The following is a 25,859-nucleotide window of genomic DNA, read 5'->3' on the forward strand; positions in this document are numbered from 1 at the left end:
GCACCCCCGCCCCCTGGTTCCGACACCGCCCGCCCCCTCCCCCGTCCGTGTGGCTCTCAGGCCGGCTTCCCGGCTCCCCGCGCAAGACCTCTGACGCCGCGCCTCACACGGGGTTGCAGACACCCCGGGGGTTAGTGGCCTTGCGGCGGGCCGGGCGCCGCAGCCCGCGCACCCACCCCTCCATGCCCAGGTGCTCGCTCACCGGGAAGCAGCGGGAGGGGAGATGTCAGACCGCCCACGCTCTGCTGCTGCCGGGACCTCGGAGGGTCCGAGGGCGGAGCTCGTCTGCGGTCGCCGGGACACTGAGGACCGGAGGGCGTTTGGCCCTGCAGGGCTGCATCTGTTTCCCACGGAGAAGAGCAGGCCCTTTGGCTAAACGTTACACACACGTGCTAAATAAACTATTGACAGCTATTTTTTTTTTCTTTTCCAAGGAAATCTGAAAGTTTCACCAGAGACTAGCAATCCTATTTAAGAAAAGTGAATCGATTGACAAACTGCACAAATCGGTGGCTTTTCTCTACGGAATAAAATAAATGCTTCAGAGGTGAGAGCATGAGTTGGCTGGCATAAAAAGTTCGTTTTAGCTGTCCGTACCTTAGGAGTTCAGGTGTCGACGTTGACCACTGTCTGGATGGATGGTGGTTCTGGCTGGATTAGAGTAACTAATAGCTCAGACCCACGACATTCACAAAACAAGACGTAAGGTTTTCAAATGTAGTTTTTACTCAACTTTTGGAGGGCTCTCAAGTAATAGGACAGCAACTAGGCCAGGTTCACATTTGTATATTTTTATTTTTCATACAGGCATTAACATTTGGTTAGTATAATTTATACATGGAAGTTCTTCATTTTAAAATGAAACACTTTTTCATCGTTTTCTCATTTCTCTTTTTCTTTATACATGTTGGCTATACTTTAATTCATAGTACCTTTCTCCCAAGAATTTCAAGTACAAATAAAAAGGAAATTAGAGCCCTGACTAGTTTGGCTCAGTGGATGGAGCGTCGGCCTGCGGACTGAAAGGTCCCAGGTTCGATTCTGGTCAGGGGCATGTGCCTTGGTTGCGGGCACATCCCCAGTGGGGGGTGTGCAGGAGGCAGCTGATCGATGTTTCTCTCTCATTGATGCTTCTGGCTCTCTGTCCCTCTCCCTTCCTCTCTGTAAAAAATCAATAGAATATATTAAAAAAAAATAAAAATGAAATTAGAGAATGGAGTAACTGAGGCATTAAGAGATCAAGGGAGCCACTGGTTGACCCTGGGAGTAAATCCAGGTTTACTGCAAGCCAGTGCTCCTTGAACCACTAAACCCTGTGAACACACTGGAAATATATTAGTGGGCCAAAAGATTTAAAAAACAGTCCCCAAACTGAGTTCTCTAAAACTCCACAAAGGGGCCAGGAGCTGTTTTCAGTGTATTATAAAGTGTAAAGATATACTATTGAAAACACACCTATTGATAAAGTTGTACAAACTAGACCCAGTTTTCTTTTCTATATCAAAGTTGGTATAGAAAGTCTTTAAATACAGAGCATATAGCATATATTTGGACTATCTTTTTAAAAACTGCTATTTGCAGGCCTTCCCGCTCTAATTTCTAACTATAATTCAGATTAAATAATCATCTAACAGTATTTAATTTGAGCTCTGAAGTGAGATTTCTAGATAGGCGTAATAACAGAAAGGATCCTAAGTCTCACACCTCACATTATTCTTTTTGAAGCACTCTTGCTCCAAGGGAATTCTTTTATTACTCTGCCAAATAACACCAAAATTATCAAATGGAGAAAAGACCGCTCGTCCTCAGCTTCTCAATAGGCACAATCATGAAGAAGCCTTATGTTTCTGGTGTCCCTATTTTTTTGCCTCCACCACTATGAAGCCGTGGCTTATGTTATTATGAAGTCCTTTCAGCCCAACCAAATGCCTTCCCAGCCACGGTCAATTCATTTGAGATCCCCCCAAATCATTAACAGACCCTCCATTAACTAGTTACTACATTGTCCTCAATGCTTAGGGGACACTCCCTACAACCCAAAACTGTGCCTTTCCTTAAGCAGGAATTAATGTCTTTATTGAACTCTGCATGTCCACTTCAGGCCTGTATCTGGCACTTATAGGCACTCACATGTTTGTTGGATGTGTATTTCTTGACAATCCAGCCAGCAAAATGTCCAAATGTTTTCCCCCCAAGTAACATACACTACTCTAAATTTTAAAAGACCCCTCTAATTCTGTACTGCCTATTATCACAAAGTTCTGAGAAATGAATGAACAAAAATGAGATTTTAGAATTCAGGTTTGTCCGCTGAAATTATTCTTTAAATAAAATCTTATAATACAAATGTCAAGATACAGTAAATGAAATACACTGGTAAAATAGGTTATGATTTTATATGAAAAAAAGTCTTTAAAAATGTAAAGATTTACCCATCCTGTTAAATATTCTATTTTACATATGCAGAGTAATATATCCAAAACAAACCAGTAGTAAATCACCTCAAAATATCAGCATGAATACAGTAACTTTGCTTTTGCTTAACTCAGTGATTTTCAATAGGCATGCTGCAAGAATTTATAAAACATGCAATACCTGACTATTTAGTCAAGGGTACTGACCTCCTTTCCCTTAGATTGTTTAAAAAAAAAATGGCCCTGACTGGTTTGGCTCAGTGGATAGAGCGTTGGCCTGCGGACCGAAGGGTCCCAGGTTCGATTCCAGTCAAGGGCATGTACCTTGGTTGCAGGCACATCCCCAGTAGGGGGTGTGCAGGAGGCAGCTGATTGATGTTCCTCTCTCATCGATGTTTCTAACTCTCTATCCCTCTCCCTTCCTCGCTGTAAAAAATCAATAAAATATATATTTTTTAAAAATAACAACAGCCAAAAAAAAAATAGCCATTCAGTGTGAATGCCATCTTGAACCATAAATATATAGGTCATATAATAGAGTTGCATCTTATTGGTCATGTCCTATATGGTTGCATCTGATTGGTTAATTCTTGGTACCAGAAATTTTTATATCCAAGTATAGGCACCTGATTTCTTAAAAAGTAACTTTGGAGCAAAAAGTGTAGGTACTTACTAATATTATTTTGTAAATCAATCAAAATTATACCTATTTTTTTAGTCAGATCAGCAAAATAATATATTTTTTGGTGGGCCACAGAATATTAGTAATTAGTTTATGTGTATCATGTGATGAAAAAGGTTGAAAATCACTGGCTTAATTGAATACTCCACCCATAAATGTAGTCCTGAGGTACATGTCTGTCATAGGAAAGGCTGTTATACTGGGAGAAGTCTTAACTGATGGATGATAGTGGCTTACGGCAGCTGGAGACCATATCACTCCCATTTTCCTTTGAAGATGACAGCATGACCACTTTAAAGTTGGCAATAAGGATGCTTTTTTAGGAAACTATGCATCGTTATGAGATACTAGAGAATTGGGTAGTAACAGAAAAATACCTGGCAGTACAATTACACATTGCCTTTTTGACACACTCAAGTCTAAATCATGGTATTAAAGTGTTGCTGATCTGAAAAGCAGCTTAGTCAAATGTCTTTAAGCTTTTGCCTCTTGTGTCTTAAAGTCAATGTTGTAATGGCTCACTATCAGGAGTTTGCTTTTCCAGAAACCTAAAAAAATCATAGATGAACAATGAAGAAACTAAATGAATATTTTGGTCTAGTGAGCAAACTGTTTAAAAAGTACCTTCATTTTTATTTCTAAAATGATTATATTAAGTTCAGTCATTTGAATTTCTAACCTCAGCTAAAGAGAAGGGGAGGCATAAAGGCAGGTACATATGATGCCTGACAGAGGTAGAAAGTCGATTAAAAAGAAAAACTCAAGCCCTAGCTCGTTTGGCTCAATGGATAGAACATCGGCCTACAGACTGAAGGCTCCCAGATTTGATTCCAGACAAGGGCACATGCCTGGGTTGTGGGCTTAATCCCTAGTAAGGGGCATGCAGGAGACAGCCAATCAATGATTTTCTCTCATTGATGTTTCTCTCTCTCCCTCTCTGAAATAAAAATATATTTGAAGCAAAAAAATACACTATTTGAGTCTAAATAGAGGGCAGGCTATGGTCTCTTAAGTGCATCATTGCATTCAACTGACATTCTCTGTGATGAACTGAGAGAGAATGGGGCCTGGCTGCCTTATTACAGTGCTCAGTTTCATTTATAGAAGGCCTTATTGGTGGGGGGCCTCACAAAATGAGAGCTAGTATTTTTTTGCCTTATATATTATATACTAGAGGCCCAGTGCATGAAAATCGTGCACTCAGGGGGGTCCCTCAGCCCAGCCTGCACCCTCTCAAAGTCAAGAAGCCCACAGGGAGTGGGCCTAAGCCGTTAGTCGGACATCCTTAGCGCTGCCGTGGAGCGTTGAACATCTGCCCCCTGGTGGTCAGTGCGTGTCATAGCAACCGGGCGTTCATCCGTTCAGTCAATTTGCATATTAGCCTTTTATTATATAGGATATTTTCTTCTACCTTAGCCATTGTATTTCCACATTGAGAAGGTAGAAATATCTGGGATGCATTTAGGTTAAAATAAAAAGTTTTGGTGGTTAGCCCTGGCCAAATAGTTCAGTTGGTTAGAGCATCCTGATTGCCAAGGTTGTGGGTTTGGATGGGATATGTCACAGGAGCCAAGCTGAAAGATCTCCAATGGCCAAAGCTGAAATAATTAAAGCCAAACAATAAATACTGCATGGGATCATAACCTAAAATATAAAATACACATCCATGAGTCCATACTGGTAAATGACTGAATAAATGAGAACAAATTTTCATTACAGAAAAATTCTAAATAATATGTGCAAATATACCCGCTTCCAGGGGGTAAAGCTTAAAACCCCCTGGTGCCACTGAGGGTCGCCTGGACTTAGTGATTGCTTCTAAAAAATAGAGTCTGGAAAGGGAAAAACAGTAACTTTATAGTGGAGAAGCTTGGCAGACACCATCATAACCAAGAGATAAAGGTTAATATCATCTGTGTTAAGTTGATATCGTGTACCCCAATCATGATGTGATGAGAAAATTACTTTATATCTGGGGTGTTTTTTTCCTAAATCCATAACCCCAGTCCAATCATAAGAAATACACGAAACAACTCAAATTGAGGGACATTCTACACAATATCTGATCAGTCCTCCTCAAAACCCTCCACGTCAGGAAAGACAATAGGTGTCTGAGATACTGTCTGAGTTAAGAAGAGCCTACGGAGACAGGACAGCTGCGTAGTGTGGCCCCTGGACGGGATGCTGGCACAGAAAGAGGACATTAATGCAAAAACTGGTGAAATACAAAGAAAGCCTGGAGTTCAGTCACTTGAAACATAAAAATGTAGGTTTCTTAGTTATGACAAAGGTTCCATGGTAATGTAAGATGTTAACAATGGAAAGCTAGTGAAGGGTATATAGCTCTTTGTACTATCTGCAGTTTTTCTTTAAATAAAAAACCAGTCCAAAATAAAAGTTTATTGAAAAAGAAAAAAAAGACATAATAGATGCTTTACCTTCTTTATTCCACTATGTATAACTGTTTTGTAGGATCAGAAAATATCTGCTGCAAAGGTGTGCTATGCAGTCTCTTAAGGCCGGTCTCTGTTCCTAAATGTAGAAGTATGGTCTGGATTCATGTTAAGAAATGGGAAATTCTTAAGACATGACACGGATGTGAAGAACACTGACTGACCTACTCTACGCTAGGACAAAACAAAGTCAGGACCCATTTGGAATCACGTACTGTGGTCTGACATAGATGTCTCTAGCATCATGTCACTTTCATTCATTTCAATTTCAAAGGTTTCTTCCAAAGAAGGTCTGGAATCTGGAGTTTTCCTTGAGGTTTCCAGTGGTGTAAGCCCTGTTTCTTCTGTAGTCTGTTTTTCTACTTCAAATTCCCTGAAATCCCACGGAGGTGAAATAATGTTTTTTAGTGTCTTCATTGTATGCACATCAAAGTCATAACATTTTAATTTGTCTTTAATGTCTGCTCCTAAAAAGAAACACCATAATAAGAACAAAATAAGAAATTCCATTATTTCACTATCATTTCCATTATTACATAACACAGCCTTTATCATTTAAGTCAAATGGTACTTTTAAGAGTACAAGTAAAGCTCAGAAAGAAAAAATGTTTCAATCATTTTCCTCCTTTTTTATTTTATTATCACAAGAGACAACTGGGAAGGCTTCTAGAAGTACATGCAGTTTCAAGCTCTAGCATGGCTCAATAGCCATCCCGTTCCTAAAACCACTTACATAATGAAAGGAACCTGTGGGCGTTTTTTTCTCGACTGGTAGATAAGAACTGCCTGTTGGCATTTTGGCATTGGTATATAGACACAAGTCTTATGCATATAAAAGCCACAGTGAAGGGAAATATATTTTCCACATATCAAAATCTTTAGAATGAAAAAAGGACTTTCAACAGATGTATGACATTCAATCATTTCTGACATAAAAACATGACAATTTTACACAGTACAAACTAATAGGTGTTTTGATAATGACATATAAGCCTTCTAAAAATATATTTTTATTTTGTACTATTTTGTACATCATGGTGACTATCCTATATAATAAAAGCCTAATATGCTAAGTGTCCAGTCGTCCGTTCAACCAATCAAAGCATAATATGCTAATGATATGCTAAGGCTGCTCAACCGCTCACTATGACGTGCACTGATCACCAGGGGGCAGACGTTCAACACAGGAGCTGCCCCCTGGTGGTCAGTGCACTCCCACAGATGGAGTGCCGCTCAGCCAGAAGCCAGGATCATGATTGGCGAGCACAGTGGTGGTGGTGGGAGCCTCTTCCACCTCCGTGGTAGCGCTAAAGATGTCCAACTGCCGGCTTAGCCCTGGGCCTAAGCCGGCAGTTGGACATCCCCCAAGGGCTCCTGGACAGCAAGAGGGCGCAGGACAAGCTGAGGGACCCACCCCCACCCCGAGTGCTCAAATTTCGTGCACCAGTCCTCTAGTAGTTAATAATATTGTATTATATATTTGAAAGTTGCTAAGAGAGTAGATCTTAATAATTTCAGCATAAGAAAAAAATTCTGTAATTATGTACAGTGTCATGTTAACTAGACTTATTGTGGTGCTCATTGTGCAATACATACAAATATTGGATTATTATGTTGTATAGCTGAAACTTATATGTTAGATGTCACTTATACCTCAATAAAATAAAAAGTAGTACAGGACATAAAATCATAGAGGAGACTTCTAAGTGTAGTGAATGGTAGACTTGGAAATCTCCTCTGTAAAATCATTACCTTTGTGAACACAGGCAAAATATCTGCCTTACTCAGTATTGTATCTCCAGACCTCACTTAGCTGTATAGGAATTTTGCATTTAAGCCTCACAACTTGGCCAAATGAAGAAACATACTCAGATGTGCCCCAAAACCACAGGGCTACTGAGTGGCAAAACTGAGATTTCAACCTAGGTTCTTCAGGATGCCAGAAGTCAAGCTTCTTTTTTCCTTTTTTAACTTTAAAAAACTGAGTCATAACCTACAAACCACAAAGTGTGCACAGCTGGATGAATTCTCACATATGTATAAATCCACATAATCACCACCAGACCCAAACAGAACACTGCTGGCTCCAAGAAAACTACCTCATGCAGCTTCCAGTGAATACTTCCCTTTCTAAGCCAGAAGTAATCACTGCTTTGATGTTTGCATCATCAATGATTAGTTTTGCTTATTACTAATCTTCATATAAATGAAATTAATCAGTAAATATTGTTTTTTTTGGTCAAAATCTGTGAGATTCATCTATATTACGTGATTCAGTAGTTAGTCCTTTTAATTTTAATTGTGTAGTATTTTTTTGTATAAATATACCATAATTGATTTCTCCATTCACCTATTGGTGGGCATTTGGTAATTTCCAATTAGATGCTTTTAAGAATAAAGCTAAGGTCCTAGCTGGTTTGGCTCAGTGGACAGAGCATCAGCCTGTGGACTGAAGGGTCCCAGGTTCGATTCCAGTCAAGGGCACATGCCCAGGTTACGAGCTCGATCCTCAGTGGAGGGCATGCAGGAGGCAGCTGATCAATGGTTCTCTTTCATCATTGATGTTTCTATCTCTCTTTCCCTCTCCCTTCTCTGAAATCAATAAAAAGTATATTTTTATAAAAAAAAAAAAAGAATAAAGCTAAGAACAATCTTATGTGTGAACTTGGGCTTACTGAGGCCCTTGTTTCTGTTGGGCATATACTTGGGAGTAGAACACTACATATTAAGGTCAGTAATGCCCTAATAAGTCACACCTCCTGACACCTTTGCCACTCTTGAATAACCCCCTCCCAGATTGACACTGCACTTAATCACATGACTCCTTTTGATGAAGAGAATGTGATGGAAGTAATTTTGTGTAACTTCCAGCTTTAAAGAGGGCTGGAATTTTACCTCTTGTCCTTTAGAACCCTGAGACCACCATGCTATGAAGAACTGGGATAAAAGACCACGGAGAGGCCCAGCAGTGTCAGCTGAGGCCCCCCACCTGTGTATGAAGCCATCTCAGATCATCAGCCCTGCCAAATGCCTGCAGACCATAGATGCATAACTGAATGAGACCATCAAGAGCCAACTTTGAAAAATAATACATTTTTATTGGAGTGGTTTGTTAAGCAGCAACAGATAACTGATATAATAGGCCTGTTTAACTTTAGTAGATATGTTAAACAGTTTTATCTGTTTATAACCCTCCTGATAATAAAGTACATACAAGAGTTCTAGTTGTACTGTATCTATACTACACCAACACTAGGTACTATCAGTATTTCTAATTTTTAGCCATTCTGGCAGATGGGCAGTGTTATCTCATTATGGTTTTAATTTCATTTCCCTAATAAGTAAGATATTAAGCATCTTCATTTGCTTTGTAACTATATGGATATTCTCTTTGGTGAAGCTCCTGTTCAAGTATTTTGCCTGTTTTTGATTAAACTTTTTCTTACTGATTTGTAGGACTTTTTGTATTCTAGACACAAGTTCTTTGACAAGTCTATGTATTATGAATAACTTCTCTCAGTATATCACATGCCTTTTCACTCTCTTAATATTTGTGTTTTTGACAAATAGATTGTAATTGTATTGAAGCCCAAATAACATTTTTCCCTTTATGATTTTATGTTCTGTTAAAGAAATATTTGCCTATTCCAAAGTCCACATCTCAAGATTTAACCTCACTGTACCCTCTTTACCTTACAATGTTTATAAATAAATGAGTATCCAAGTACACCAATGCCATCCAAATTTATGACTTGCTTGTCATTAAAAAATAATTTAAAGAATTATGAGCACTGTAGCGTGAATGTAAACCAACTTAATATTCTACTAAAATATAAATATGCTATATCCTGCATTATAAAGTATTAAGGCCAGAGCCCTTTATCAGAAAAATGTCTCTAAGATTTTTCCATTATGCAATTAAATTAATTCTTATATATCACAGTGCTCTGCACAAATTCTGTAATAGTATTTTGCATATAGCAAATATCCAACTTTAAACTCAATGAATACTTAATAAGTCATTAATTCTCACAGCATTGTTCTAACAAAAAAAAAGGGAGTTTCTTGATATTAATGTAGTTAGAATGGTAGGAAAAATAAACCTAGAACCTCACACAAAATTTTGAGAAACCGAAACAGAGATATATAACAATCTATAAAATGGACTATGAAATCAATAATAATAATTGTAATCTTACCAATATAAGCTTCAGAATCACCAATGTACATTTCAATGCAATGACCAAGCATTGTAACAGAAAATGTATCATCTCGCCTAAGTCCAAGGGCCTGCCAGAAAAGATTCAGCATGGTTATTACAAGAAAAAATATTTTCTTCTCTTTTATTTTAAAATATTCTTGCTAAACTGAATTCAATATACTCTAGGGAATCTCAGGTGTGAGTAGAAGGAGGTTGTTAGTGGGGATACAGCTAAAACAAGAGTAGCCATGAGTTAATGAATGTTGAAGTTGGGTGATGGTATGTGAAGGGTCATTACATTATTCTCTGTATTTTTTTATGTTTAAAATTCCCCTCCTCCAAAAAATTTTTAAAAACTTTATGTCCACATGGAGCCCTGTGATTTGGTGGCCAAGTTAATGGCACAGGCCAGATCACAAACCTTGTGAGGGGAGACACAGAAGATATATGATTTGTGGCTGTTGTCTAAAACTTTCTGTTGACAGCATAAAATTTGCAGAGTCAATGTCTTTAGCTAACAGGGGTGGGGAACATCTGGCCTGTGGGCCATATTAGACCAACAAAATAATTTGATCTGGCCCTGCCAAGGCATTAGGGGTGAGTTAATTAAATGTTTGACCAAATATAGCAGGATAATTTTTAAGTTGATAGTTCTGTATGGCCCATGAATGATGTTTTAAATATTCAAACAGCCTTTGGCAGAAAAAGGGTTCCCCACCCCTGGAGAAGGAACCTGAGTCAATAGCAGGGTGTGCTGGCACCACGACACTACTTTGGGAAAACAGGGTTATCACCTGGTACAAAAGTGATTTAGAAGAACCACACTCTGAATGTGAAGAACTGAATATCTTAACTATTTATTTCCCTTATATTTTCTTTTTATGTTGGTACTTGAGTGATCCCTGAAAAAAATCTATATGCTAATATATCCAATAGAGCATGTTTTAAGTACAAAACAGTTGACAGGAAATAATTATGTTAAAGTTTAAGTGGCAGTGATTGTTTTATTTTTGTGGTCAACTTGCTTATTAATGGCATCTTAGATTTGATGAAGCACAGCATATAGATTAAGGAGAGATTCTTTCCTTGTAATAAATGCATATTGTTTTGTTCATATGTTTAAGTGATCTAAGGAAATTAATTATAACTCATAAATGGACTAAAAAAACCCACTAGCATTTCCAAAGGGTTCTCACTGTGCAACACAAACTCCCTGCCTAGAATAACGCCCGGCTCAGACTGGGCTGACAGACATCACTGGACACTACTATATCTCACTGCACACATAAGACAAGTCTCACATTTGTTTCTAATTTATTGAATATTGCACAACATACTTTTCTCTGCAAAGAATAAAATATAAGGTCACCTAAAGAATTTTAAAATGGCAAAGTATCAAAACATTGCCTAGAAAAGATCTCTTTTTTTGTAAAGTGGTAAATGTTAACCAGATTTAAAATTAGGTACAAACAAAAGACATACTGTATGGAAATAGTCCACAGCATTTTCAAAGTTGCCCATCAGACTATGGATATACCCTATGGCAGAATAGGTGGATGCATTTTGCGGAATTAACACCAATGCCTGACGGTGATAATCCAATGCCTCAGCATACTTTCTGTGAGAGAAGAGAGAGAGGGAGTTGGGGAGGGGAGGAGAATGGGAAGAAAGAGATAAAACAATTAGTGAGTACAGTAAAAGTAGTAAATTCTAAGTCTAAGATGAGAATACCTATTAAAACATAAATACTTTCCTATACTAGAACAGTGATGGCGAACCTTCTGAGCTCGGTGTGTCAGCATTTTGAAAAACCCTAACTTAACTCTGGTGCCATGTCACATATAGAAATTTTTTGATATCTGTAACCATAGTAAAACAAAGACTTATGTTTTTGATATTTATTTTATATATTTAAATGCCATTTAACAAAGAAAAATCAACCAAAAAAATGAGTTTGCGTGTCACCTCTGACACGCGTGTCATAGGTTCGCCATCACTGTACTAGAATAACAGTCTAGACCAGCGGTTCTCAACCTGTGGGTCACGACCCCTTTGGGGGTCGAATGACCCTTTCACAGGGGTCGCCTAAGACCATCGGAAAACACATATATAATTACATATTGTTTTTGTGATTAATCACTATGCTTTAATTATGTTCAATTTGTAACAATGAAAATACATCCTGCATATCAGATATTTACATTATGATTCATAGCAGTAGCAAAATTACAGTTATGAAGTAGCAACGAAAATAATTTTATGGTTGGGGGTCACCACAACATGAGGAACTGTATTAAAGGGTCGCGGCATTAGGAAGGTTGAGAACCACTGGTCTAGACTGTTAACTGATAACGGTACTTCATATCCACTTTTGCGTATCTTAACACCTCCTTGACATGTACTTTCCTGCCTGCTCGCTCAGCCAGCTGAGGGTGCTCCTGCAGGGGTATTGCTGCATTCCTCCTGGTGCTTAATAGGAGACTGGAGCCAGCACCTAATCCCTGACACTTAGGCCTGTGCCCTATCACACGGCAAGGCCTCCTTATGTGAAGTCAAACCTCCTACACCAGAGGTGGTGAAAGGCAACTCAAGAGGTTTGCTTTAAGGTCAAAAGGAGTTACTTGGAAGAGCATTTTCAAAAGTTCTCTGGAATACTTTCCCTGTAAAATCTTTTCTGAAAAAAAGGTTTTGTGCTCAATAAAGTTTGGGAAATGTTGCAGCTCATAATACATAGTAAAGACTCCCAAGAAATCCTGAAACAGAAAACCCATTAAATTTTGAGTAACCTAGAGTCTACCAAATTCATTTAACTAAAGAATCTATTTTCATTTTTTTAAAATATATTTTATTGATTTTTTACAGAGAAAGGGAGAAGAATAGAGTTAGAAACCTCGGTGAGAAAGAAACATTGATCAGCTGCCTTCTGCACACTCCCTACTGGGGATATGCCTGCAACCAAGGTACATGCCCTTGTCTGGAATCGAACCTGGGACCCTTGAGTCCGCAGGCTGACACTCTATCCACTGAGCCAAACCGGTTAGGACCAAAGAATCTATTTTCAACTGCCATCTGTTTCTCACACCACAAAACTGTTATCAAGCGGAAAACAGTGAGATAGAATGTAGACATCCTATATAATAAAAGGCTAATATGCAAATTGTCCCCTCAGGAGTTTGACCAGGAGTTCCGATTGCTTGCTATGACGTGCGATGACTGACAGGGGACGGCACGGACCATGGCAGGCAACCAGTGGTTGCAGGGTGCTGAGGGAGTGAGGGAAGGAGGCAGGGAGGTGGGAAAGTGGGGAACTTGATTGGCCCTGATCGCCAGCCAGGCCTAGGGAACCTACCCGTGCACATATTTCGTGCACTGGGGCTCTAGTGGTTTTATACTAACTGGTATAATTACCAGTTCTTCTAAATTAATTTTGAACATTAAAAATTATTTAATCTAAGAAAATAAAAGTGATTATAATTCTTGATATAGTACTAAAAATTATTACTAAAAATTATAAGATTACTGAAAATTATATATTATTATAAATTAACGATAACAAAAACAACTATTTTTCCACAAAAATATGGAAAAGGCTAAAGAATGTAACAATGAAAATTAAGTTCACTTTCAGTCACAAGAATATTTCTGAAAATACTTCACTTACTTAAGTTTTCTGCAGACATGCCCCAAGTTGTTCAACAAAGGTTCCCATTTGTCAACAGTTACCTGAAACACAGCAACATCAAACCCATGACTTCCAGATGTCACTTTTCCGCCTGACCTGTTTGCACTGCATTATTTCATTCATCTATGCGAGTTGGACTCTCTCCTGGTGCTTGCACAGCACTAAGCAGGAGTATTTGCTGTTTTTTCCATCTTTCTTTACTACTACTGAGACTTCCTGAGGATATTATTATTATTTTACTTGAATATTTATGTATCGCTCTGTCTGGTGTGGCTCAGTTGGTAGAGCATCACCCCATGCACCAAGAGGTCGCCATTTTGATTCCTGATCAGGGCACATGCCCAGGTTGTGGGTTTGGTCCTTGAGGGTTTGGTCCCTGGGGGTTGGGTCCCCAGACTGGGGTGAGGGGGTTGGGGAGATGGGGGGAGAGACAGGGACAGAAGGCAACCGCTTGATGTTTCTCACATTGATGTTACTCTCTTTCTCTCCCTCTCTCTCTAAAATCAATTTAAAAAAACCACATTTTTAAAAGAAATTACTGATTGGTTGATTTTACAGAGAGAGAGAGAGAGAGAAAAACATCGATTTGTTGTTCCACCCATCTTTGCATTCATCGTTTGATTCTTATAGGTGTCCTGGCCAGGGCCCCGAGAACATTATTTTATTAGCACAATTTGTCTTAGGGCCCATCTATGTTGAAGAAGTTCAAATTTTATATCTCCAGCTCAGAGCTTTATATTCTGTCTACTAAATATTTCTACTTAGACATCTCACAAGCACTTCAAATTCAATGAGCCACATGCTAAACTCTTATCGTCGCTCTCTTGCCATCCCAGCTCCCTAACCACACCTCCTCCTGAGTGCCCTCACAGTACATGGCACCCATGTCATACCTGACCCCTCCAAGGAATCACCAAGGCTTGTTTATCAGCCTTCTTGGTATAATTACAACCACCCATTAAAAAGTCTTGTCTGGGCCCCAATCAGACAAGTCTGACCATGCTGCCCTTCTTAAACCTTTTGTTGTCCCACCCCCCTCAGGATAAGGTGCAGACTTTAACATCACCTTCAAGACCCTTAATAGCTTCTGCCCCATTTCTTGACATTCTCTGTGAACTCAAAATCCAAGTCATACTAAATTAGCTCCAACTTTGTACACACCGTTCCCTATTCCTGAAATACCCTATTCCTTACTTTTGCCTGGTTAACATCAACCATCCTTTAGGACTGAGGTGTATGATGTAGCCAGGCTTTCTTGATCCACCCCCAAATCTGGGTTAACTGCCCTTCTATGTGGGTTTCTTTATTTCCGCAATCACAACCCTTTTGTACCACAAAATTATTGCCAATTTACTTATCTGAATTCCCCAATCGATCTGAGGGCAGGAAATAGCAAACAAATTCCCTCTTGCCTCTCAATGCCTAGCTTAGAGCTTAGGGCACAGTCAATATGCATTAAGTAAGTCTGATCTGTAAATGAATACACAGGTCTGAGCCACTCTCTCTAACTCTCCTGAGCCTGGTACTGGGAGGCACAGCCCACTTGAATGAAAACAAACTCTTTGTGATTCTTTTTTTTCTTCTTCTTCTTCTTCTTTTTTTTTTTTTTAACTACCACTAAAAATATCCTCACCCGAGGAATTTTTTAGAGAGAGTGGAAGGGAGAGGGAGAGACAAAGAGAGAGAAACATCGATATGAGACACATCATCGATTGATTGCTTCCTGTGAACCTGCAACTGAGGTATGTGCCCTTGACCAAAATTGACAGGCTGACACTATCCACTGAGCCCAACCAGCTAGGGCCCCTTTGTGATTCTTCAGCATGACTGCTTTCCTGTGGCTATTTTGACATTTTTAGCAGTTGATTAACTAAGGTCAAACAATGTTTTCCCCTTTTCATATAACTTTCTAATGGAAATTCTGAGTTTAATGGTATTGTGTTTTTGTACTTAAAATCATTACTTCAAATTTCTGTAGACTCCTAAAATGCCTTCTGATCATCAAAGAATATAGTTTAAATTTTAAGTGTCATTTAAGACAGTGCATTTCAAACTTTTCTGTACATGAGAAATCACCTGGGGATCTTGCTAAAACTGCAGATTTTGATTCAGTAGATCTGAGATTCTGTATTTCTAATGAGCTCCCAGGTAATGCTGATACGGCTGGTCCAGTTTGAGTACCAAGGTCCTAAGGTATTCAATTGTATGAAAACTGGCAAGGTGCTAAGAAGCAACCCTATATTAACAAAAACACATGTATTATCCAGTCCATCCAAGACTGTGCTGTGGAAGAACCTGTTTATATACATACATGTGCAAACACACAGAAATACAGTGTTTTTAAGTTCATATGACAAGTAAGAAGAGACCAAAATAAACAAAGCGGTGTCTATGGGGACAGGTGAACTGCCACCTGACAGGAAGCCCAAGGGAGCTGTATCTGTCTCAGCAAGGAGGAACTACAACCAAAGAAGATGTGGACTGTGGGCAAGTATGCCCAAGTATGTAACTGGCAAGTGGCAAACAGAATAGAATAAAACCAAATAGGTACAAGTAAAAAGATTCAGGAACCAGAGAGTAGAAACATGCAAATTCCTTATCTACAGAAGTTTACAATATCTAAACCTGTTAAAATAATATAGTATATACACATCCATGCTAGATGGAAGGTTAATTCATGAGTGCAAATTCATGGGGTACATCTTTCATACAATAGAACCTAGTAAATTTTTCAAATAGTTAATAGTCTAAATATATGTTAAGTACAAGGTGAGGAAAAACAATAATAGGGACACATATGTAATACCCTTTGTAATACTTTAAGCAATTAAAACAAAAACAAACAAACAAACAAAAAAACAATAATAAGTCTGAATTTGAATGACACTTAGCCCCATTTCAGTGGGATCAGCTGCTATATTTAACCATTTATCAAAGATGAGGCTCTTTTGGGTGCTAGAGGACATATTATGTTATGTGCTGCAGTGCCCACCAGTTTCCACGAGTCATCACACATTCCTTGTATCAAATAATCATCAAATATATTCTGATTACTCCCACCTATCAAAACTAGAGCACAGAGCCAACACCTACCCTCCTCTCCATTAGAAACAAATTCATTTTGTACCATGAAGTAAAACAGTTCATTGCCTGACAATTGTTATGATAAATATTAGGTTATTATATGATATTAGGTTACTTTTTTCTAAGCAAGACAGATTATCTATATTATTTTCCTCATTCAATAGTACACATACTTACGAGTGTGCGTATTTATAGATATTACATAAAATACCTCATTCCCAATTGCTTTAATTTTTTCCAAAGCATCAAGAAACCATTTTTCTGCTGTTTTCCATCTAAAATAGAAGGAAAAAAGATTGCAGGTTATTCAAAGTTAGAAAACTTAATAAACATTTTAAGAAAAATTTGATTCTCTTTTTAGTAATATAAAAAATGAAATGAGGTAAACCTCTGTAAGTAGTACATTACAATGTACTATTTGCAATAGCAATTGTAATAGATGATGAATTTATGGCATTAATATCACTGGAGTTCAAGATGTTAGGAGATACAGTCGATTCTCATTATTCTCTGTGTTCTCTACCCACCATGCACACTGTTAGTGCAGTCAGAACTACTGCTCCCAGTGGAAATACAGGGCTTAGGTTCCCAAACCTCTGCTCACATTTTTTACCAAATGTTCAACCTATAACCCGTTTTATATATGCTTGTGCTTAGTGATGCCTAATTTAACATATATTGTTGCTTCATTAACACTGAACTGAAGGCACTGTAACTTATGCCTTCACAAAGTTTATCTAACAAATGTATTTTCTGCAAGGCACAACACAACACAGCCTTCTTGTGCTTAGGAACATTAGACAGATTTCAGCACTACACTTGGGGGCCATTTTAAACAGTGAAATTACCAACAAAAAGCACAAAAACGTGTCACAAAATTGAATGTAAAAAAGAACACTTGTTTAAGTAGGAAAGTGGAAATAAGAAGGCAAAACATCATTTGTTTGACCTTAGCTGGGAAAACGCACATGTCCGCACAATGTGAAAGCACCTTGATTGACTTTGGGGGTAAAAATGAGTTGACTGTATATTAAAATATTATTATACATTATTTTTAAATCTCCAAACTTTCTTTTATAAATACTAGGTAACCCAATTTTTCACGCCACAACAAACCATTACAGAAGTACTAATTTACTGTTTTAAATTCATGTATAATTTAATGCAAAGAGCTATACATATTTTTCTCTTTGAGAATGACATTGACCTACTTATTCTATAAATGTTCAAGGCTACAGTTAATGCCTCAATTGACCAGTAAACTCAGGTTAGGCCATCCTAGTTTAATTTTGAGGTTAACTGGAAGCTAAACAGAAAACATTTTCATTCCAAAGTTGTAGAGAATGTTTCTCAAATGCATGACTCCAACTCCTAATCAACAAGGAGATAGATGACTGAGAAATCTGCAGTGCCCAGGCCATCCTGCAGGGCTCAAGTGAGTTGACAGCGACAACAGTCCAATCTCAGAACTTAGGAGCTTGTAATAGCCCACATTAAAGGGGACCAAACCAGAGGTTTAGCATTTTTAAAGAAATCCAAGATAACACTTTCTATTTCTTTTTTTTTAACTATACACCCCCTTCTCCTAAAGAATACACTTTTAAAAATCTACTGAAGGGTCACTCTGAGCAGTTAAACTCTAGTGATTGAGGTTTTATTATACTAATAAAAAGGAAACAGAAGGGCTTTTGGCCTTTCAGTACTTACTCTCCATTTTGAAATGCAACCACGCCAACTTCATGCATAACAAAAGGATCTTCTGGTGCAATGCTTAGAGCCTGGCCAAAGAATCTTTCAGCCAATTTTGAGTTATTGGTTAATCCATATTCTAATCCAATATAGAGCATTGGCAAATGACACCTAAAAATATTGGAAATTTTCATATATTCAACACCAAAAACAATAATCCAGTAGAAATTAATTTATTGGCTTCAAATCCTGTCTGCAAAATAACTTAAATATAGGCAAAAACAGAGCATTTACTTGGTTTACTAATATTTAAAGAATGTCAAATGGACTTTTAGTCTAATCAGCTGCCACTTCTGGAACCTTTCAGCAACCTAGCCTTTATATCTCATTATTCAACAGTAAACCCCCAAAATCCTCTAAAGCAGAAAAACGGGTCTATGCTCACTGTTTTCCTACACTATGCTAATGTCATGGCCCTATTCTAGACTGTCCTCCTCGTTCTCCTTTATGGACTCAGTACCATGTATCCTTCATGACTGTGTTAAAGTTCTGCTTCCCTTCATGAAGCTGCTTCTGACTTTCTAACTGAAATGGCTCTTCCTGTGTAGATTCCAATATACCAGTTATTATCAGTTCCACTGCAGAGAGTTCTGAATTATGTCATGTCTAGTCCATTTTCATGTTCTCTGAGATAGTTTTACATACAAAGTACAGTGATTACATTAAAGCAGAGAAAACATACTTTTTCTTTGCAGATGGATCTAAGAATGTCAATAATACTGACTGAAAGGTTGGTATGTGCTTTGGTTCAAATCTAGAATCATGACTCAAGAATCTATGTTCTACAGAAAGGTCAGGAAGAATGCTTTAAAAATTTTTACCTGGAGGATGTATTTCTGAAATGGCAGAATACAATCTACTTCTCCATGAAAGCAACAAAAGCATTGCCAAAAATCATCAAAATAAACTTTTTCAGAACTCTGGAAGTTAACCAAAGGCTTACAACAATGTGAGGAGTGTTTATTCTAGAGAAACAGCTGAGTCTCAGCAAGAACAACGGATTGTATGATGTTTTAACTTGTTCCTTTCCTGTCTCCCTTTTCTCAGCTCCACACACTAGCCTAGAACATCAGCAGCCCAGCAGCCCCTGGAGGAGAATGAGCTTGGAGATCCTGATATGTGCCACAGAGAACTGTCACTAATAAGTCACCCATCTGTCAGCTCCCTGGAAAACCCCCATTCATAGCTTGATTTTCTTTGACCTGACTCATAGCCAACTCAGTGAGATAAGCTCTCTCCCAGGCAGTTGTTGAAAACAATCAGTGGTAACTGTTTAATATTAACCTGAGGCAGCCATACCAGTTGAGGCAAACAAGAGGCTGGCCAAAAACTTAAAAGGAAATCGGGGAATGAGATGTCTGTAAGGGAACACACAGAGATGTGTGTCAGATTTGTAGCCAGTCAGTCAGAAGTATCATTGGCCTGGGACTTGTGATTGGCACCTGAAGTGGGGAGGGGCAGTCTTGTAGGACTAAGCCCTTACTTAACCTGTGAGGTGTGCACTAACTCTGGATAGTCAGTTTGAGAAATGAATTGACTTGGAGGTTCCAGTTGGTGTCTGGAGAATCAGAGAATTGGTTGTTGGTGTTGGAAAGAACCCTAGTTGTTATTAATCCAAACAAAATTGTTTTAAAATGTTACTTACAGTCCCCAAGATAATCACACACACAAAAAAAATTCCTCAAAATTATAAGAAAACAGGGAATTAAAATGGTACATTACAAAATATCTAACACAAAAGAAGGCAATACTGGCAAACAGAAGAACAAAGAAGACAAAAGACATAAAAAACAGAGCAAAATGGCAAATAAACCCTACCTTATCAGTAATTATATTATGCATAAATATATAAAACTCCACCAAAAGACAAGAAACCAGCAGGATAATAAAACCACAGTCCAACTATATGTTGTTCACAAGAGACAACTTCATTTATTTTAAAAATATGTTTATCTTTAATGACCCAAGATTTTGCAAGACACACTGATATACCCTGAACTGGGTGGAAATACAGCATTTTAGCAGTGCTGCTGCCAAGCCGGTGGATGCTTGCTGGAGACACTACTCCCCAGGTGGGGCCAATTCCAACCAACCGCACAGGGAACCTCAGTGCCCTATCTCCATGGAAACCAGTCTAGCACAGAGATGGAGCTCTAAAGAGCCTGTATGCATGTCTCTGACTGGTATTTCCCATCAAAAACAACCATGAGTGCCCTCCCCACCCAAAGCCCATGCCCAGCTTCCCTTCTTCCTCCTCAGCCACCACATAGAAGAAACAGAGTGACCATAAAATGACAAAAGTAACTGCCCTTGCCCTAGCCAGTTTGGCCCAGTGGACAGAGCATTGGCCTGCGGACTGAAGGGTCCTGAGTTCAATTCTGGTCAAGGGCATGTACCTCATGGTTGCAGGCTTCTCCCTGGCCCAGGCCCTGGTCAGGACTCATGCAGGAGGCAACCAATCGCTGTGTTTTTTTCACATCGATATTTCTCTCTGTCTTTCCCTCTCTCTTCCACTCTCTCTAAAAATCAATGGAAAAATGTCCTCGGGCGAGGATTAAACAAAAAAGTGAATGCCCTTTATTGGGGAAGATAAGAGGGTAAAGGGTAGCAAGGTGGCTGTGGAAAATGAGGGTGTCATGCTTGCCAGAGGGCTGTGTGCAACCCTACCCCAGAGGTACCCTCTGTTGTAGTGGGGCCACTGCTGCTGGGACACAGAAAAAGGCAGGGCTTCGAGGGTGTTTCCTCTTCTAGAGCTGCCCAAGGTTTGGGTCAAAAGGGGATGCAGCCCTGAAAGGCTCTATCACCCCAGGAGGTGGTCACATCCACTACCACAGACAGTGCTACCTGCATCCTGATGTGTTGTCAGGGATGTGAGCCCACACACCTCCCTTCCCAGTCTGCAGGACTGTCAGAGGTCTAGGCTGAGAAGAACGCCAGGGAAGACCAAGGCAGTGGGGGGACAAGAAAATTCTCCAAACTTGGCATCAAAACAGAGCAAGTTCAAAGAAACAAAACCTTGATTTATATAGCAGCTGCTCCTGGCCAGCTCACGACAGTAGACCTTCACCCACTTAGAGTTGGCACAGTAAAAAGTTGGGCAAAGCTGAGGCATGGCCACCCTCAGGGCAGTGCAGAGAACTCAGAAAAGTGAGTTTACAGGATACAGGAGACAACAGCAGAGCTAAAGCCCTGCTGCTCACTGACACATGCTCCACTAGCCCCACATGCCCTGGGCCTTGACTCCACACCGCCTGTAGGAGCAGCTCTTTCAGGCTGAGTTTTGGCAGGGGAGAAAGTTCCCAGGCAGGTCTCTGGGAAGGGAAGTCTAAAAGGGGTTCCAGAAGGAACATGTGAGTGTCCTCTGAAGGCCCCTGACTGAGTTCTTCAGGGGAGATGGAGAGGAGACCACCCACCCCCCATGGCAGGCTGCAATCACTGTGCTCCCCTGTCCCTTTCAAGATGGGGAAGGAACCAGTACTGTGGGGCCTAGGTAAGGCACCCTGACTCTGAATGACTGTGTTCAGCAGGAGTGGGCGTCCTCAGGCGCTGTGTCTGGATATAGGAGAGGATATCCTCCTTGGACAGCTTGTCTGGGTCCTGGGGTTTCTGGGAGTCATGTACACGGATGCCATCTCCCCACTCCCAGAGGCGCCAGCCATAGTGGCAGATGTGAAATGGGGCAATGGCATCTGCAGGGAGCTCACAGGTAGAGGCCTTGGTTTTCTTGTAGAAGAACTTCCTCTTAAAGCTTCTGCTGAATCCCATAGTCCATGGCTCAGTCACTGTCCTAACAATGTAGAGACCAGTGGGCACAAGGTGTAGCTGAGCTTCGGTTTGCCACTGGAGCCCTTAATGATCTTCGTCTCCAACCTGCTAAAAATCTTCTCCATTTCCTCCAGCCTATACACCTCCTTCATCCTGATGAGATTCATGTCAGGCCAACTAGGCTTAGAAACAGCTTTCACAAATTTCTCAGCGAGTTGAATTCACTGGTTAAAGTGTTGCTCCTGCACATCACTGCCATTCAGCACGAGGACATCGAGCTGGGCCTTCCCCTCTCTTTCAGCTCATGGACAATCTCCACAGCGAGCAAAGTGTCCCAGGGTAGCTCTGTCTTCAGGTCCTGCTTGACCCAGCAGTCTGATTGGCGGCCATCCCATGTGTAGATCTGTGACCTCCCCAGGCCGAGGAGGAATTTCTGCTCGCTGCCAGACACCCTGCAGCAGTAGTTGAGCACTGGGCGGATCTTCTCCAAGGTTTTGGAGGTGAGCAGCATGGGCTTAGAGCTGAAGATGTCAATCTCAGTGCCCTGTATTAGGTCAAAGAACTTAGATTTTGGGTCTGAGGAAGCAGGAGCGATTCAAGCCTGGTCTGGGAACCCCGAAAGACGAAGGCACTGTTTCTAGATCTCTGCCTGCCGAGGCTCAGGGTCACGTCTTGAACAAAGGCATAGATTTTGGCCAGAACTTTGATCTGCAGACTATAGTGACTCTCACTGGACTGTATCATGTAGTCAGTAAATTCATGGTCTCCCCTGATCACCTCCAAAGGAACCACAAGGTTGACATCAGAATCAGTGTTCTGCAGCTGGTTGAGTTTAATACTGACTGAGAAGAGGTAATCCTGTCATCTATGCCCACCTTCAGGCCCTTGCACACCACATACCTCTCTGAGTTGGTAGGACGGCTGGTAATGGGCTTAAAGAGACATACTCATTCAAATGAACAGCACAGTAGGTAGATGAGCCCCATGCTGAATGGTGTGAACAAGTCAAAGGTTTTACAGATGAAGTGGCCTCCTGTCCAGACACAGAAAGTGCCACGAGGAACTGACAGAGCAGCAGCTGCTTGCTGAGGATCTCTTGTAGGTCCTGTCCCACCACAGAGAAAACCCCATCGGCCATCAAAAAGTGGACACCCTTGCGATCTGTTATCCAGGACAAAATTCCTAAAAGCAGTGATGTTGTCTGGACGGGTGATGTCTCCATCAATCCCACTCTCGCCATAGTAAGATTCAAAGAGTTCCCTGGAAGCTGAGTAGAAGGCCTCCGGCTTAAAGTTGTTCGGGCCCTGCAGAGCCATTCCAGAGCGCTTTGCGTGCCACTTCTTCCTCCACAGCACATACTCTGAGGAGACAACTGGGCCTGCACAGATGTCAGCACAGTACAGAAGCTCAAAATCTATGCCTTTGTTCCCAGTCCTTCACCAGTGGTTTCCCACAAGAGTCCCTCGGATTTGTAAAAATGTGACCAAATACAAAATCCATGTTAGCCATCCTCCTTGCGCCCTGTTTAGGAAGAAGACTCCTTGGATCATCTCATAGGGATTGGCCCGGTCTGAGCTTTCTGCATCTCCTCCCCATCCAGGACATCAAACACACTCTTACTCTGCAGCGCATTGTGAAGCACGTCTTCCCCACAAAACTCTGTTTCATCTTCAATAACCATCTTTCTCTTTCCCACAACCATCCAATCACTCATTTCCTCAGTGTCAGGAATTTCAGTGGTACATTCTGGAAACCATGACACCTGCTCATAGGCGCTAGGCTCTGGCTCATCTTGCCAGTCCAGATTCAACCTCTGGCCAAAGCCTTGCAATGTCAGACCCAAGCCTTTCTGATTAGAGGCCTCAACAATGTCCTTCCTACGCTGACTGTATTTACCCAATCCTTCACTTTCCTGAAGCCCATTTGGCTTCTGGGAGATGCTGCTATACATGGAACAGCGGGAAAAAGTTCCCTCCACAAAAGAGTCTGCTTTGAATGCATCACCAAGAGAGCTGCGTTGCTTCCCCTTGGTGTCACTGTCAGGCTTGTAGTAGATACTTTTGCTGCATGATTGACAGAGAAGGGAAGTTCATCCTCGGATGTAGAGCTGAGGTTCAGGCTAAGCTCTGCAACTCTTTTCTCCTGTTTTTTGATAGGGACAGTGCATTCTGGATCATTTATCCCCTTCATTGTTGACTGAGGGGAAAGAGCAAGCTGCCAGGGAGCGGGAAGGGGAGGGGTCAGGCAATTGTTGCCACTGCCACTACCGGGTCTGGCCCTGCTGCTGCCAAGAGACAAACTTTATATTCAAAGACACAACAGGTTGAAAGCAAAAAGATGGAAAAAGATACAACATGCAAACAGTAACAAAGGAGAGCTGATGTGCCTAGACCAGGGGTGGGCAAACTTTTTGACTCGAGGGCCACAATGGGTTCTTAAACTGGACCGGAGGGCCGGAACAAAAGCATGGATGGAGTGTTTGTGTGAACTAATATAAATTCAAAGTAAACATCATTACATAAAAGGGTACTGTCTTTTTTTTTTTTAGTTTTATTCATTTCAAACGGGCTTGATCCAGCCCGCGGGCTGCAGTTTGCCCACAGCTGGCCTAGACTAATATCAAAGTACACTTACGACAAAATTTATTACTAGAGACAGTGCATGACCCAATATACATGTAGCAAAACCTGCCCGAATTAGAGGGGAAAAGAGACAATTCAAAAATAATAGTTGGAGACTTCAGTACCTCACTTGCAATGATGGCAGACAATCAACATGGAAATCAAAGATGTGAACAACACCATAACCCAATTAGACCTAAGGGACAGCTATAGAATATTGCACCCTACAAGAGGAGAATTCTTAAGTGCACCTGGATCAGTCTCTAGAATAGACCATGTCAGGTCATGAAACAAGCCTCAATAAATTTAAAAGGATTGAAGTCACAGAAAGTATGTTCTCCTACCACAATGGAATTAAATTAGAAATCATAACAAGGATATTTGGGAAATTCAAAAATATGTGGAAATTAAACAACACACTCTTAAATAACTAATGGCTCAAAAAAGAAATCATAAAGGACATTTTAAAATATTTACACAATTTCATTTACCCAGACACAGGGCAAATTAAGAGAATGCAACGCTATTTTGACAGGGAAGTAAAATAAAGTAATGCTTATCTTGAGAAGCTGATTTGAAAATTTAATTAAAGTTTGCCTAGATTGGGGAACATTAAAAGTACTAATCAGATCATTAGTTATCACTGGTTTTTATTCTTAGCTAGCAACTAACAACTCATAATAACTAGTCTGGGTTTTAGAGAACCCAGAATATAAAAAAAATACATAAATAGCAGACCCTAGCATGTGCTGATGAGAAAGAACTCATAGTAAATTATTGAGATTTTTTTTTTTTCTGACAACTTAACAGATTGACAGACTAAGGGTATATGCAGACACTGGAGCCACACTTCAGCAAAGCACTGGAAGAGGTTTCACACATCTTGGTGGACAGGATGGAGAAACCTGGATCACTTAGAGGATCAATAACCAACTGAACAATTTTAATCTGGAGGATTATTTCTAGTTATAAGTGTTATGGACTGAATGTATGTATCCCTCCCGAAATTAATATGTTAAGACCAAACAACCCAACATGACTGTATTGGTTAAATAAGATCATCAGATCATAATGCTGGGACCTTTATAAAATGAAGATACACCAAAGCTCTCTCTCCACTATGTGAAGACACAGTGAGAAGGCAGCCATCTACAAGCCAGGCAGAGAGCTCTTATCTGCACCTGGGCATTACACTTTCCAGGCTCCAG

At 40.2% G+C, this 25,859-nt stretch overlaps 1 protein-coding gene and 1 pseudogene across 2 annotated transcripts in view; both read right to left on the reverse strand.

Annotated features, from left to right (window-relative positions):
- Positions 1-5,481: 5,481 nt before the first annotated feature.
- The window catches only part of CDC16 (cell division cycle 16), a 36,623-nt gene continuing 16,245 nt past the window's right edge, over positions 5,482-25,859 (reverse strand). Inside the window, exons 13-18 of one of the 2 annotated variants that reach the window (XM_036315878.1) lie at positions 18,224-18,376; positions 16,728-16,791; positions 13,412-13,473; positions 11,233-11,368; positions 9,749-9,839; positions 5,482-6,016 (exon numbers count right to left, since the gene is read on the reverse strand). In XM_036315878.1, coding sequence (XP_036171771.1) covers positions 5,757-6,016; positions 9,749-9,839; positions 11,233-11,368; positions 13,412-13,473; positions 16,728-16,791; positions 18,224-18,376 — 766 coding nt within the window. In that variant the 3' untranslated portion in view covers positions 5,482-5,756. The remainder of the gene's footprint in view (positions 6,017-9,748; positions 9,840-11,232; positions 11,369-13,411; positions 13,474-16,727; positions 16,792-18,223; positions 18,377-25,859) is intronic. The other variant, XM_036315879.1, reaches the window with a different exon arrangement.
- LOC118659634 lies at positions 20,762-24,509 on the reverse strand (annotated as a pseudogene).

This window comes from Myotis myotis, unplaced genomic scaffold (genome assembly GCF_014108235.1).
Source record: "Myotis myotis isolate mMyoMyo1 unplaced genomic scaffold, mMyoMyo1.p scaffold_m19_p_63, whole genome shotgun sequence".
Taxonomy (NCBI): Eukaryota; Metazoa; Chordata; class Mammalia; order Chiroptera; family Vespertilionidae; genus Myotis; species Myotis myotis.